The sequence below is a fragment of the Eriocheir sinensis genome, chromosome 57 (genome assembly GCF_024679095.1).
Source record: "Eriocheir sinensis breed Jianghai 21 chromosome 57, ASM2467909v1, whole genome shotgun sequence".
Lineage (NCBI taxonomy): Eukaryota > Metazoa > Arthropoda > Malacostraca > Decapoda > Varunidae > Eriocheir > Eriocheir sinensis.
In genome coordinates this window covers 3,050,501-3,065,688 of record NC_066565.1, presented here as the reverse complement: position 1 = coordinate 3,065,688, position 15,188 = coordinate 3,050,501, and the positions used below count along the sequence as shown (strand labels likewise).

General features: G+C 46.3%; 1 protein-coding gene across 1 annotated transcript in view; it reads right to left on the bottom strand.

Moving 5' to 3' along the window:
* Window positions 1-14,161, bottom strand: part of LOC126984590 (vacuolar protein sorting-associated protein 41 homolog) — a 19,542-nt gene extending 5,381 nt beyond the window's left edge. The window contains exons 1-16 of the mRNA XM_050838341.1: window positions 14,024-14,161; window positions 11,949-12,155; window positions 11,214-11,366; window positions 10,975-11,098; window positions 10,440-10,644; window positions 9,840-10,012; window positions 9,089-9,358; window positions 8,731-8,858; window positions 7,400-7,523; window positions 6,886-7,046; window positions 6,495-6,670; window positions 5,563-5,755; window positions 4,419-4,611; window positions 3,181-3,321; window positions 1,973-2,109; window positions 411-510 (exon numbers count right to left, since the gene is read on the bottom strand). Of these exons, the coding sequence (XP_050694298.1) occupies window positions 411-510; window positions 1,973-2,109; window positions 3,181-3,321; window positions 4,419-4,611; window positions 5,563-5,755; window positions 6,495-6,670; window positions 6,886-7,046; window positions 7,400-7,523; window positions 8,731-8,858; window positions 9,089-9,358; window positions 9,840-10,012; window positions 10,440-10,644; window positions 10,975-11,098; window positions 11,214-11,366; window positions 11,949-12,128 (2,458 nt within the window). The 5' untranslated portion in view covers window positions 12,129-12,155; window positions 14,024-14,161. The remainder of the gene's footprint in view (window positions 1-410; window positions 511-1,972; window positions 2,110-3,180; window positions 3,322-4,418; window positions 4,612-5,562; window positions 5,756-6,494; window positions 6,671-6,885; window positions 7,047-7,399; window positions 7,524-8,730; window positions 8,859-9,088; window positions 9,359-9,839; window positions 10,013-10,439; window positions 10,645-10,974; window positions 11,099-11,213; window positions 11,367-11,948; window positions 12,156-14,023) is intronic.
* Between the last annotated feature and the right edge of the window lie 1,027 nt (window positions 14,162-15,188).

The following is a 15,188-nucleotide window of genomic DNA, read 5'->3' as shown; positions in this document are numbered from 1 at the left end:
CACCCCTGTCTTCCTTCCTGCCTTCTCTCTCCTCTTCTCCTCTCTTCCTGCTTTCTCTCTCTCTCTTTAGTTCACTGTTTTCATGCCTTTCACTCTCTGTAATCTCTTCTGTTCTTCCTCTTCGTCCTCAGCCACTCCTCGCCCCTGTCTTCCTTCCTGCCTTCTCTCTCCTCTCCTCCTCTCTTCCTGCTTTCTCTCTCTCTCTTTAGTTCACTGTTTTCATGCCTTTCACTCTCTGTAATCTCTTCTGTTCTTCCTCTTCGTCCTCAGCCACTCCTCGCCCCTGTCTTCCTTCCTGCCTTCTCTCTCCTCCTTTCTTCCTGCTTTCTCTCTCCTCCTCTCTTCCTGCTTTCTCTCTCTCTCTTTAGTTCACTGTTTTCATGCCTTTCACTCTGTAATGTCACACGTACCATACACAGGTAGTCCGGCGTTCTGTGTGGCCACTTGCTTCTTCAGTAGGTTGCTCCCGTCTGAGACCAGGATGCGCTGACACCCTGTTAGAAGCTCAATCTGTGGAGGATGAACAGGTAGGGAGATCACATTGGCAGTATCAGCTGTACAGTCGTCCCTCAAATAGTACGGTTTCCAAAAGTTCGGTTTCGGTTTTATGTGGATTTTCGCAGATTTTTTTAGAATTTTTGAATTTCACGATGAGCAGGCAATTTAAAAATACTAAAAAGATCTTCCATGACAATCCGTATAAAACCAAAACTGAACTATTGGAAACTGTACTATTTGAGGGACGACTGTATATATATGGGTGGATGGATAGGTGAAGGAAAGGTGGATAAATATATATGCTAGGAAAGAACTGCTAGCGACTATGGTTGGTATTATAAAACATTTCGTCACCCAATCACACATATTTGACAAGGGTTTCGGAGGAGTTTTGGGCATTTCCAGGGGTAGTTTCAAGACCCTGGTGGTAGTTTGACCCCTCCTCTGTACTGTGAACCTATGAAACACATATTTGACAAGGGTTTCGAAGGAGTTTTGGGCATTTCCAGGGGTGGTTTCAAGACCCTGGTGGTAGTTTGACCCCTCCTCTGTACAGTGAACCTATGAAACACATATTTGACAAGGTTTTCGTTGGAGTTTTGGGCATTTCCAGGGGTAGTTTCAAGACCCTGGTGGTAGTTTGACCCCTCCTCTGTACAGTGAACCTATGAAACCCATATTTGACAAGGTTTTCGTTGGAGTTTTGGGCATTTCCAGTAGTAGTTTGACCCTTCTTCTGTACCATGAACCTAGGAAACGCATATTTGACAAGGCTATCGTAGGAGTTTTGGGCATTTCCTGGGGTAGTTTCATGATCCAGGTGGTAGTTTGACCCTTCTTCTGTACCATGAACCTAGGAAACACATATCTGACAAGGCTTTCGTAGGAGTTGTGGCATTTCCAGGGGTAGTTTAATGATCCAGGTGGTAGTTTGACCCTTCCTCTGTACCGTGAACTTAGGAAACACATATTTAACAAGGCTTTCGTAGGAATTTTGGGCATTTCCAGGGGTAGTTTTATGACAGTGGTGGTAGTTTAACCCTTCCTCTGTACCATGAACCTAGAAAACGCATAATTGACAAGGCTTTCGTAGGAGTTTTGGGCATTTCCAGGGGTAGTTTGACCCTTCCTCTGTACCATGAACCTAGGAAACATATCTGACAAGGCTTTCATAGAAGTTTTGGGCATTTCCAGGGGTAGTTACATGATCCTGGTGGTAGGCTGACCCTTCCTCTGTACCATGAACCTAAAATACCACTCACAGAAACCCGACTGATCTCCTTTTTGGCCTTTGGAAATAGTTAATGTGAGGCCTTTTTATTTTCTTATACACCAAAATGTAGCTTAGTCTTTCCTCTTTCTCCTCCTGTCTTCCTCATCTTCCTCCTCATCATCATTTCTCCGTTATTCCACATACTCAAAACTTTCTATATCCAAGTCCACTCCCTGAGAACATCTACCAACTCTCCCTCACCTGCAAATGGTAGTCCTGGAGTATCTTGACGAGCGCATCCCTCAGCCCAGGTATCTCCATATGGTCTGGTATGCGTTGGATGATCAGCAGAGGGTCAATGTGGGTGCCGATGTTATTGAGAAGCTCCCTAACGCACTCTGGAAGGCCGGAAGAGAGCTTAGACTTGGAGATGGTGTGTGGAGGCCATGAGAAGGGTGAACGCCAGGGAGGAAAGAGTATATGACGTCAGGGGTGGGAGAGACACAGCCCATCGAACCGCCACTTAAGGGAGGATTTTAAATGAGATATGGATAGATAGATAGCTTGATGAAAGTGGAAATAACAGGGAAACGAAGAGGAGGAGGAAGATGAGGAAGAAAGGAGAGGAAAGAGGGAAGACTAAGCTACATTTTGGTATATAAGGAAAGAAAAAAGGAGTAGAGGAAAGTGGAGAAAAATGGAGGCAAACTTGACCTTGATGAAAATGGAAATAACAGAGAAACGAAGAGGAGGAGGAAGATGAGGATAAAAGGAGAAGAAAGAGGGAAGACTAAACTACATTTTGGTATATAAGGAAAGAAAAAAGGGGTAGAGGAAAGTGGAGAAAAACTGAGGTAAACTTGAAGTAGGTAGAAAAAAACTCAAAATCATGCAAGAAAAATAACACAGAGCTTGATGAAAGTGGGAATAACAGAGAAACGAAGAGGAGGAGGAAGATAAGGAAGAAAGGAGAGGAAAGAGGGAAGACTAAGCTACATTTTGGTATATAAGGAAAGAAAAAAGGAGTAGAGGAAAGTGGAGAAAAACTGCAGTAAACTTGACTTTGATGGAAAAAAAAAAAAACAGAGGTGAGGAATTTCTGGGTATAGGAGACACGAGACTTTGTAAAGGAAGGAAAAATAAACAAATGAATTATATATCACAAAACAAGAAAAGAAAACAGTGTAAAGTCAATCAAAACACACACACACACACACACACACACACGCATATACAGACACACCTTTCCCCCTTACACACACGAACCCCTCAACACACACACACACACACACGCATATACAGACACACCTTTCCCCCTTACACACATGCCCTTCAACACACACACATACGTACAGACGCCTTTCGCCCTTACACACACGCCCCCCAACACACAGACACACACACACACACACTCACACAAAGACATGCCTTTCCCTCTCACACACACACACACAAACACAAACACTCACCTGGTTTATCAAGGGCGTAATTAATGAGTTGTCCCCACAGGTCAATGTCATCATGCTCCTTGCAGAGGCGTATGGCCCATGGGAGGTCCTGCTGCTCCTCCAGAATGAGCCGCAGTGCTTCCTGGCCATTCCCGGTGCGATCTGCGGAACGGCAAAGGAAGGGTAGACTGGGGAAGGGAGGGCAGGAGAATGAGCAATGGTTCTTCTACTGCAAGAGAGACTGGAAGGACGACAGACTGAGAAAGGAACACCAGAATTAATAATGCTTGCTCTAGGTCCCTGTGCAGTCTACAGAGGAACAAAGGAAGGGAAGACTGAGGAAGGGAGGGCAGTAGAATGAGCAATGGTTCTTCTACTGTGAAAGAGACTGGAAGGACAACAGACTGAGAAAGGAACACCAGAATTAATAATGCTTGCCCTAGGTCCCTGTGCAGTCTACGAAGGAACAAAGGAAGGGAAGACTGAGGAAAGAAGGGCAGGAGAATGAGCAATGGTTCTTCTAATGCGAAAGAGACTGGAAGGACGACAGACTGAGAAAGGAACACCAACAGAATTAATAAAGCTTGCCCTAGGTCCCTGTACAGTCTATGGAGGAACAAAGGAAGGGTAGACTGAGGAAGGGAGGCCAGTAGAATGAGCAATGCTTCTTCTACTGTGAGAGACTGGAAGGACGACAGACTGAGAAAGGGACACCAGAATTAATAAAGCTTGCCCTAGGTCCCTGTACAGTCTATGGAGGAACAAAGGAAGGGTAGACTGAAGAAGGAAGGCCATTAGAATGAGCAATGCTTCTTCTACTGTGAGAGAGATTGGAAGGACAACAGACTGAGAAAAGAACACCAGAATTAATAAAGCTTGCCCTGTGCAGTCTACATAGGGGCAAAGGAAGGGTAGACTGAAGAAGGAAGGGCAGTAGAATGAGCAATGCTTCTTCTACTGTGAGAGAGATTGGAAGGACAACAGACTGAGAAACGAACCTCCCATGACACACACATCTATTAAACTCCATCACTATGCCTTGAACTGTGCCTACACCATTACGTCACAACCATCTGTATGCCCTTCACAACCTACCCCACCATTACGTACCCAACAAGTGGATCATTGCCGTAATACACCACCTCTGACCCCTGACACACACACCCATCTATTAAACTCCACCCCAATGCCTTCTTCTATGCCTCTTACAATATTACGTTCCACCCTCTTGTGTCCTCCCCTGCAGACCCCTCACGTACCCAGCAAGTAGATCATCTCCTCCGTAAGACACCGCTCCTGACACACCTTCAGCGCCGCCTCCAGGTCGTATGAGGAAGAGTGCTGCAGGAGGGGTAGGAGTTTCTTACGGTCCCAGTCGGCGTAGAGCGTGACCAGCTTAGTGTGGTACGGGCGACTGAGGTTACGGCGGTGCTCGTAGAGTGCGTCGAGGAACTGCCGAGGGAGAGGGAGAGAGAAAGCGTAAGGAAAACATAAAACTTCCTGTCCTTTTTCTTCCTGGTGTGTGTGGTGAGAATGGCTAATGCTTCGGTGGTGCTCGTAAAGTGCGTCGAGGTACTATTCAGAGAGAGAGAGTGAGAGAAAAAGTGTAACGTTAACAAATAAAAGTGCGTTCTGTTCTTCCCTCTCCTTATTCAAACCTGGCTCCCTGCGCACCCCAAAACAGACCCTTTAAAGATCTCAGGGAGGTGCGTTGAGGTACTGTTGAGAAAGAGAGAGAAAGAGAAAGATGGAGAGTGCATCAACAACAAAAAAAAGTGCGTTCCAATCTTCCCTCTTATTCAAACCTGGCTCCCTGCGCACCCCAAAACAGACCCTTTAAAGATCTCTGGGAGGTGCGTTGAGGTACTGTTGAGAAAGAGAGAGAAAGAGAAAGATGGAGAGTGCATCAACAACAAATAAAAGTGCGTTCTATACATCCCCCTTCTTATTCAAACCTGGCTCCCTGCACACCCCAAAACAGACCCTTTAAAGATCTCTGGGAGGTGCGTTGAGGTACTGTTGAGAAAGAGAGAGAAAGAGAAAGATGGAGAGTGCATCAACAACAAATAAAAGTGCGTTCTATACATCCCCCTTCTTATTCAAACCTGGCTCCCTGCGCACCCCAAAACAGACCCTTTAAAGATCTCAGGGTGGTGAGTTGAGGTACTGTTGAGAAAGAGAGAGAGAGAAAGATGGAGAGTGCATCAACAACAAATAAAAGTGCGTTCTATACATCCTCCTCCTCCTTCAAACCTGGCTCCCTGCACACCCCAAAACAGACCCTTTAAAGATCTCTGGTAAGTGCATTGAGGTACCATTAATAGAAGGAGAGCGACAGACAACATATGGACAAACAAAAGTGCGTTCCGTTCCCCCCTCTTACACACCCCAGAACACACTCACCCTATACAAGAACTCAGGGTGGTTCGGCATGAGGGCGTTGACCACAGACTCATGGGGGATGGCCGACACGTGTTTGATGCAGAGGTCGAGGGTCGCGGAGAGGTCGAGTGCCATGAGGTCAGTGACGTGCTTGGTGACGCATCCGTAGAGACTGTGTCGGTCAATGAGTGCAAATACCCCTTTGTGCTTCAGCCTGGGGGGGGGAGAAAGGGAGGGAGTGAGAGATGGATGGAGGGAGGGAGGGAGAGAGGGAGGTAAAAAGGTTGTATGTCAATCTTAGGAGAGGAAGGAAGGGAGGGAGGGAGAGATGAAGGGAGGAAAGAAGAGAGAGAGAGAGAGAGAGAGAGAGAGAGAGAGAGAGAGAGAGAGAGAGAGAGAGAGAGAGAGAGAGAGAGAGAGAGAGAGAGAGAGAGAGAGAGAGAGAGAGAGAGAGAGAGAGAGAGAGAGAGAGAGAGAGAGAGAGAGAGAATAGTAATGTCTTTGAATGTCTGGAAAGGGAAGGAGAGGAAGAGAGAAGGAAAAAAAAGAGTTGTATGTCTTTCTATCTATCTTCCATGTCTATCTTATGTCTGGAAAGGGAAGGAGAGGAAGAGAGAAAGGAAAAAGAGTTGTATGTCTTTCTATCTATCTTCCATGTCTATCTTATGTCTGGAAAGGGAAGGAGAGGAAGAGAGAATGGAAAAAAAGAGTTGTATGTCTATGTATCTATCTTGTATGTCTATCTTACGTCTGGAAAGGGAAGGAGAGGAAGAGAGAGGGAAAAAAAAGAGTTGTATGTCTTTCTATCTATCTTCCATGTCTATCTTATGTCTGGAAAGGGAAGGAGAGGAAGAGAGAAAGGAAAACAGAGAAGGAACACTTGACATACAGCCACTCATTCCACACTCACTACCCACTTGATAAAGACACTCATCACTCCACTCACAACTCACTTCAGGTAGATGGCCAGAGCCTTGTCGTGCTTCTCAATGTTGGAGTAGAGGTGCGCCAAGGCTCGGAGCAGGGTGAGGTTGTTGGTGTTCCGAGCCAGCGACTCCAGCACGGCGTTGATGACGAAGGAGACATTGTAGAGGTTCCCCGGCCACTGCTGCACCACTTGGAGGAACCCCTGAAGGTGGAAGAATATAAATGAACGGAAGGGACGGATTGGTTGGGTTATTTTTTTTTTTTTTACAACAAAGGAGACAGCTCAAGGGCACAAAAAAAGGAAACAATAATAAAAAAAAGCCCAGACGAGTGTAGCTCAGAGTCACTCACCACTCAACATATACACCAACTACACACACACACACACACACACACACACACACACACGCGACATGCCTGGTGGTCCGTCATGAGCAGGTCGAGCAGGACAGTCTGGTACACGGCAGGGTCGAGACACAGTCCATCCTCCCCCTGCGGCAGATGCGGACTCAAGATTCGCAGCTGCCGCACTTTGTTGAACCACACCACAGCCTGCTCCCACAGTGCCTTGTCCTGCCCTGGGGGTGATGGGCGGAGAGACAGATAGATAGAGGAATTGATAGATGGGTAGTCAGATAGATAAATTAAGAGATAGACAGATAGAGGAATAGATATTAAGAGATAGATACATAGAGGAATAGATATTAAGAGATAGATAGATAGAGGAATAGATATTAAGATAGATAGATAGAGGAATAGATAGATGGATAGTCAGATAGATAAATTAAGAGCTAGATAGACAGAGGAATAGATTAGTGAATAGAATGTAAATATCTTCAAACACACACACACGCACACACACAAACACAAAAAAACTGTGACGATGTACGATTCCGCGGCTTCGAGAACACGCACACACGTACACACCCACCTAGGATCTGTGTGCACATCTTGGCAGCCTCCTGGTATTGACGTACACGCATGAGGTGGTCAATGAATTCCCGGCCCACGCTGAGGACGGTATGTTGACGCACCTCTCGCGATGACCTCACAAGCTGGCCGACGGAAAGAGAGGCGATGTTATTAATATTTTGTGTGGTGTGGTCTGGTGTGGTTGGGTGTGGTGTGGCTGGGTGTGGTGTGACTTTATCTGCCTTCCACTGTATTGCAGGAGAGGTGGAGGGGAGGGCCTGACTGACTGAGTGAGTGAATTTTATGAGTCAAGACCTATAGTAACTGTTTGGGGTTTTGTTAGGTTAGGCTAGGTTAGGTTAGGTTAAGTTTGGGGTATCTGACTGACTGACTGACTAACTGACTGAGTGAATTTTATGAGTCAAGACCTATAGTAGCCTAACTGTTTGGGGTTTTGTTAGGCTAGGCTAGGTTAGGTTAGGTTAGGTTTCCAGTATCTGACTGACTGACTGAGTGAATTTTATGAGTCAAGACCTATAGTAGCCTAACTGTTTGGGGTTTTGTTAGGCTAGGCTAGGTTAGGTTAGGTTAGGTTTCCAGTATCTGACTGACTGACTGACTGACTGAGTGAATTTTATGAGTCAAGACCTATAGTAACTGTTTGGGGTTTTGTTAGGTTAGGCTAGGTTAGGTTAGGTTAAGTTTCTAGTATCTGACTGACTGAGTGAATTTTATGAGTCAAGACCTATAGTAACTGTTCGGGGTATTGTTAGGTTAGGCTAGGTTAGGTTAGGTTAGGTTTCCAGTATCTGACTGACTGACTGACTGACTGACTGAATTTTATGAGTCAAGACCTATAGTAACTGTTTGGGGTTTTGTTAGGTTAGGCTAGGTTAGGTTAGGTTAGGTTTCCAGTATCTGACTGACTGACTGAGTGAATTTTATGAGTCAAGACCTATAGTAACTGTTTGGGGTTTTGTTAGGTTAGGTTAGGTTTAGGGTGACTGACTGACTGACTGACTGACTGAGTGAATTTTTTGAGTCAAGACCTATAGTAACTTTGGGGTTTTGTTAGGTTAGGCTAGTTTAAGTTTCCGGTATCTGACTAACTGGCTGACTGACTGAGTGAATTTTATGAGTCAAGACCTATAGTAACTGTTTGGGGTTTTGTTAGGTTAGGTTAGGTTTAGGGTATCTGACTGACTGACTGACTGAGTAAATTTTGAGTCAAGACCTATAGTAACTGTTTGGGGTTTTGTTAGGTTAGGCTAGGTTAGGTTAGGTTAAGTTTATCGTATCTGACTGACTGACTGACTGACTGAGTGGGGTAACACAGACACAACCACACACCTCCAGAGCCTCCGCGAACCTCTCATGTTGCAGCAGCCACTCCATGCGATCATCAGCGGAGCGCGGTTTCGCCACAACCACATCGCGCGGACACACGATGAAGAACTGCCGCTCCTCCACCAAGCACTCTGGGGTACAGGGGGGAGAGGGGGATCAATCAGCATAATACAAGGCGTTTGGTGAGGACGGGGACGACTTAACTAATGAAAGCAGTGTTTTTGACGGATTCTGGCAGTGGATGAATTCTTGGTATGTGCGGTAATGCAAGTTAAGCGGATAGCAACCTTAAAGTGGGTGTTCCATAGGGGAGGGGGAGGAACGACAACAACAACAACAACAACAACAATGGCAAACTCACCCAGATGGTAATTAACAGGGAAATGCTCCTCAAAATTCCGTATGCCGAGAACGTCCTTCGATATCTCCTCGTAAGTCCCCTGCAGAGGCTCCAGCACCCTCATCTGCGGACGCCGGGACTCCACGCCCATTCCGCTCTGGCCCTCCGCCCCTCCTCCACCTTCCGTCCCGCCCTGCTGCCTGTCGGTCTGCTTGTTATAGGCTAGTACGGCAACGTGGTCGTCAAGTGGGCCAAGACCACATACGTAAAAGTCCGTTGTGAACATGTACACTGCGAGCGAGCAAGAGAGAGAGAGAGAGAGAGAGAGAAATCAGGTTCATGTAATTTCACACACCCCTCACACACGCACACACATACTTATGATGAAAGACTGGAGAAATTGGGACTAACAACACTGGAGAGAAGAGAGGGAATCTAATAGCATTGTACGGGATACAAGAGGGATTGGAGAAATTGGACAGGGAAGACCTAGTGGTACGTGACAGAAGTGTGACAAGAGGCAACGGTAAGAAATTGAAGAAGAGCGACTGTAGAAGAGACATCAAGAAATACAGTTTTCCATACAGAAGCATAACAACATGGAACGGACTTGACGAGGAGACTGTGTGTGCAAAAACGATTCATGAATTTAAAGCCAAACTGGTTAATAAGCGTTATGGAGACGGGACAGCACAAGCCTAGTACAGCTCTTTTCCTGTATTTCACAACTAGGTAAATACGACTAGGTAAACACACACACACACACACTCACCGATCTCCAAGTAATGCATGGGGAGCGCAATCTGAGCTGGAGCGAGCTGAGGTGGATGAGGTGGAGCTGCCCTTATCCGCACCCTGCACACCTTCACAGTATCCGCCCATCCGACCAGCAGCGTCTGTTCATCCGCCCAGCATAAGTGAGGTGGGTACTGGTCCCCGGGGAGCCTGTGACCGGGTGAAAGGGTAGAGGAATGGTGAAGGAGGGTGAGAATTGAAGGAAAGGAAAGGATCAAGGGTGGAGAGAAAGAGAGAGAGAGAGAGAGAGAGAGAGATGAGGGATTATGGAGGAAGGAGAGGAAGGAAAGGGAAGAATAAAGGGGGGGAAGGAAGGAGCAAAGAACCTGGGAGTGTGTGTTACCAGGCTACCAGTGAAGGCGAAATCTGTGCCAATCACAGCGGACGGGTTAAAACTATTATATCATTTTTATAAGCCAAGAATATCCGCCCTTCTGTAAAGCATTTGCTGGAGCGGGATGGAGTACACACACACACACACACACACACACACACACACAGCCCTTATCACCCTGCCTAACCTAACCTAACAGTGCCTAACCTAACCTAACAGAGCCTAACCTGACCCCATACTTACGCCAAGCTGTGATCTCTCTTGATGAGCGTAATGATGTTCTTTGTAGCCATGTCCGTCACCCTTACGCCAGAGTCCATGGCCCACGCTAGGAACTGCCCCGCCCACCTCATGGCCCTCACCGGCCCTCCCCCGCCCCCCTCGGCAAGGATGGAGGGACGCAGTTGGCCAAAGAGAACTTTTTCGTAGAGTGTGAGTTTGTTTGTACCTGGAGGTGAGTGGGAGAGTGAGAGAGAGAGAGAGAGATGAATGTGTAGATAGTTTAAATAGAAATATATATAATGTTATGATAAAAGGAATTGGAAGATGGGATGATAGATAGAAAGAAAAGAGGTAAAGAAGATGTATATATGAGAGAGAGAGAGAGAGAGAGAAAAAAAAAAGAATAGAAGTAAGAAAAGGAGGGACAGAGACAGACAAACAGACTATTATTACTATTATTATCATTATTACCATCGTCTTTACCCTTCCCCCTAACCTAACCCTTCTCTTCTCAACCTTACCCCTCCCCCCACCCACCCACCCCACACACACGTACCCACAACAAAGCGGCGCCCACTCCTGGCCCTATAGTAGAAGGGGTCGAGGGCAACGCAGCGGACGGGCGCATCGACGACGAGGGTGTGACTATTATCGTTTGCGTAGAGGCCCTGCACAACCACCTGTAATAGTAGTAGTAGTAGTAATAGTAGTAGTAGTAGTAGTAGTAGTAATAGTAGTAGTAGTAGTAACATATGATCCTCTACAAGCACACCTTAACACACCCTTCAGACGCACCCTTCGGTCCTTACAGCAGGAGGCGACGTAGTCCCCGTTGGCGTCCAGGGTGAGGTGCGTGACAGGGGCCGAGTGGGGTGCAAACTCACGCACTCTGTCACCCTGATGGTCTAGCACATGCACCCGCCCCCAGCTGGTGCCGATGATTAGGAGCTGTGTGGAGAGAGGTATTGGTGAGTTGGGAGCAAGGAGGAGGAGGAGGAGGAGAAAAAAGAAGAAAAAGAGGAAGAAGAACCAGAAGAGGAGGAAGGAAGGAGAAGAAAAAGAGGAGGCAGAAGAAGAGGAAAAAGAAGAAAAAGAGGAAGAAAAAGGAGGAAGGAGAAAAAAAGGAAGAAAAAGGAGGAAGGAGAAAAAAAGGAAGAAAAAGAAGAGGTAGAAGAGGAAGAAAGAAGAAGAAGAAAAAGAGGAGGCAGAAGAGGAAGAAGCAGAGGAGAAAAAAAGAGGAAAACGTGACAAGAAAAAAAAAGGAGAAAAAAAAAGGAAGAAAGAGAAGAGGTAGAAGAGGAAGAAGGAAGAAGAAGAAAAAGAGGAGGCAGAAGAGGAAGAAGCAGAGGAGAAAAAAAGAGGAAAACGTGACGAAGAAAAAAAAAAGAGGAAAAGGAAGACAGAAGACGGCACAAAGAAAAAAGAAAATATGGGAAAAAACAGAAAATGGTGATGAATGTGAAGGATAGGAAATATAAAGGTAAAGCTGGAGACATACAGTGTAGCCAATTCTCTCTAGCTGTGCCTCACCTTCGAGTTGGCAGTGATGCAAGTCGCCGCGTCTCTCTTTAAAATCTCCCTCAGTCCTCCACACACTCTCTCATACTTCAGTTTCGGCTCCTCCTCCTCCTCCTCCTCCTCCTCCGAGTCATCCTCCTCTTCTCCTGCCGCTGCTTCCTCCTTCATCGCCTCTTCCTTGTCTTTCTCCATGGTCTCCCGTTTCTCTCTGCCTCAGTCCTGGGAAAGTTGGAAAGTTTTGTTTAGTCAGCGCAACATCTGTGGTCATATGCCGGAGAGACAGAAGGGGAAGGAATTATAGGAGCAGGGTACAGATCCCAGGAGACGGGACACAACCCCCGATTAATACCTGGTACCCATTCACTGCTGGGTGGACAGGGGCGTAGGGTGTCGGAAAAGCCGCCCAAATTTTTCCACTCCGCCCGGGAATCGAACCCAGGCTATCTTGGTTGTGAGCTGAGTGTGCTAACCACTGCACCACGAAGACCCCCCCCCTCAGTCCTAGGAAACAAATATGAGTGTTTGTGCAGTAGTTTTATTGGACACTGCCGCCACCACACAGCAATAGGGGGTCTCCACAAGTCACTTTCTAACTTGATGCCAATGGGTCGTAGTATAAAACATTTCGCCGCCCAAGAACACAAATTTGACAAGGCTTTCATAGGACTTTTGGGCATTTCCAAGAGTAGTTTTTTTAACCCTTCCTCTGTACAATGAACGTAATAAAACACTCATTAGAACCCGACTGACCCCCTCTTTGACCTTTAGAAATAGCTGATGTGAGAACTGAAAGCGTCTTATAATACTGACCACTGCAATGTACCAGAGCTGTGGAGAGTCCTTATACAAGTCATTTTACACATTAATTTAATATAGAATAATTACTCCTTTGGGGGTGTAGAAGGGGATGGCTTGGGAGGGTAGGTGAAGACTAAAAATAGAGACAAAATGAATTGGGGGACGGTGCGGTTGTGCTTTCACGATAATTTACACGAGAAAGGTCACATTAATAACACTGATCCATAAATACGACACCCAGTCTGTCTATAGAGCCCTGAGTGAAACAATAACAATGGTCTTACAAAATTGAAGCCACCCAACGCAGCACATCACACTCTTGGAGCTATTACAGCCATATCAGACTCATCCCCCAAAAGATTTTTAGGTATATGGCAAGGCCACAGTGTGTCCTGCATAATATGTAAGTTTCTTTTTGGCAAGCGACACGGATTTAATAGTAAGAATTACCATAAGACGTCATAAGCTATCAGAAAAAAGTAGTTTTGTCACGAATTGGAGGATGACCTAGGCCAAAAATTTACCAGTTTGACGCAACTATAGTCCAACCAAATTGTCGAGTCCGTTTGGGCGTAGGCTCCGGCGGGTCCATTTCTCCCCTCTGCTCTGCCACACAGTCCCAACACTGATCTCCTCCTCTAATATGTAAGGTAAAGGTAACATATGATAGGAAAAAATAGGTGTTGGGACTGTGTGGCAGAGCTGAGGGGAGAAATGGACCCGCGGGAGCCTCCACCCAAACGGACTCGACAATTTGGTTGGACTATAGATAACCTGACTTTTCCCGTTAATGGGGCGGGGAAATACATGACGCAATGTACACCTTACGTTTCCAACACTTCAGGAGAACACCCACGCCCTCAACACTTGAACACCGGCCGTCATTATAAAAGAAGAAAAAAGGAGAAAACCATGCTGAGGGAGGCAGACAACGAGTGGCCCGTGTTTCCTTCTGCAACAATAAACTATCAATCAGTCAATCATCAAAATTTCCTTCCTACCATTGTATCTTTTTAATTTCCTGGTGCTCCCTTCACATGTATTAATATTTGTATAATCTCACTCTGTCCTGCCTGGGGGTAGGGATGGCATGTTCCTCCCTTCTCCCTTGTTGTTTACCTGCAACAATAAACTATCAATCAATCAATCAATCCTTTTGTCCCGTGGCGGCGGCGGAGGGCAGGCGCCGTACCGCAGGAAGGTGGCTGCCTCTGCTTACCGTGTGGCCAGGGACAGGGACAGCAGGGAGGGTGGCGCCGTACCGCAGGAGGGTGGCTGCTGCTGCTTACCGTGTGGCCAGGGACAGGGACAGCAGGGGGGGTGGCGCGGCGCAGGGGGCGGGGCGGCCAGCAGGAGGGTCAGCTGTGGTGTGATGGATGGTGTCACTCAGACCTATTGCCTTTACAACGGCACCTCCTCCTGTTGGCTATTGGTCTTGGTCTTGCAATTCTTCTTCTTCTTTTTCTTCTTCTTTTGACCTGATTGATTGATTGATAGTTTATTGTTGCAGGTAATGACGCTTTGTATCGCTTCTTAGGTCCTTCTTTCGTTCCTCTTTTCTTCTTTTTCACTTCTACACACTTTTCCTGCAACAATAAACTATCAATCAATCAATCAGTATACGTCACTTTCTTAAGCACTTCATCCTGGAACTTAGGTTTTCTGTCCTTTTCTTATAGATTTATTTGCCTATGTGCTTTGCTATTTTCCACTAGTACACTTTTCACTCCACTTTTACTGCTCAGATCTTTTTTCCCAAACACATGTCAAGAAAATTTTTGTGAGGTATTAATTTCACTGCTTCCTCCTTACTGCCATATATATAGCCCTAACACGTACGGTACTTAATTAATTACTCCTCCGTCTTCCTTCTCCAATCTGCTATGCCACTCCGTCCTCTTCCCCAATAATTCTTCTAATCTTTTCTCTCTTGCCTTCAACATCTGGGGGGTGTAGTATTTCTTTTTTCTCCCTCAGTCTTACGTCTTCGAAATAGGAATCTTCCAATTATTTCCTCTTCGGCTCCCTGACAGGTACGGCTGCTGCGGTTTTGCCAGCGGGCCATATTACTAAACATTTCGTCGCCCAAGTTCACATATTTGACAAGGCTTTCGTAGGAGTTTTGGGCATTTCCAGGAGTAGTTTTATGACCCTGGTGGTAGTGTGACCCTTCTTCTGTACCGTGAACCTAAAGAAACACTTATTAGAACCCGACTGACCCCCTCTTTGACCTTTAGAAATAGCTGATGTGAGAACCGCTCTCCTTCTTGTGTCTTGCAGGGACGGGCACCACAGAAACACCTAAAACCAAGATAACCTTCAGAGCGCATTGAAGTGACCGCTAAGTCCGCCACACAAGAGAAACATACAGCACAATTAAAAATGACTGATGTTTTCCGCCTCTGCTGCTCCACACAACATATTAATTGCACTCCGTCTGTCTGTTTGTGTGTC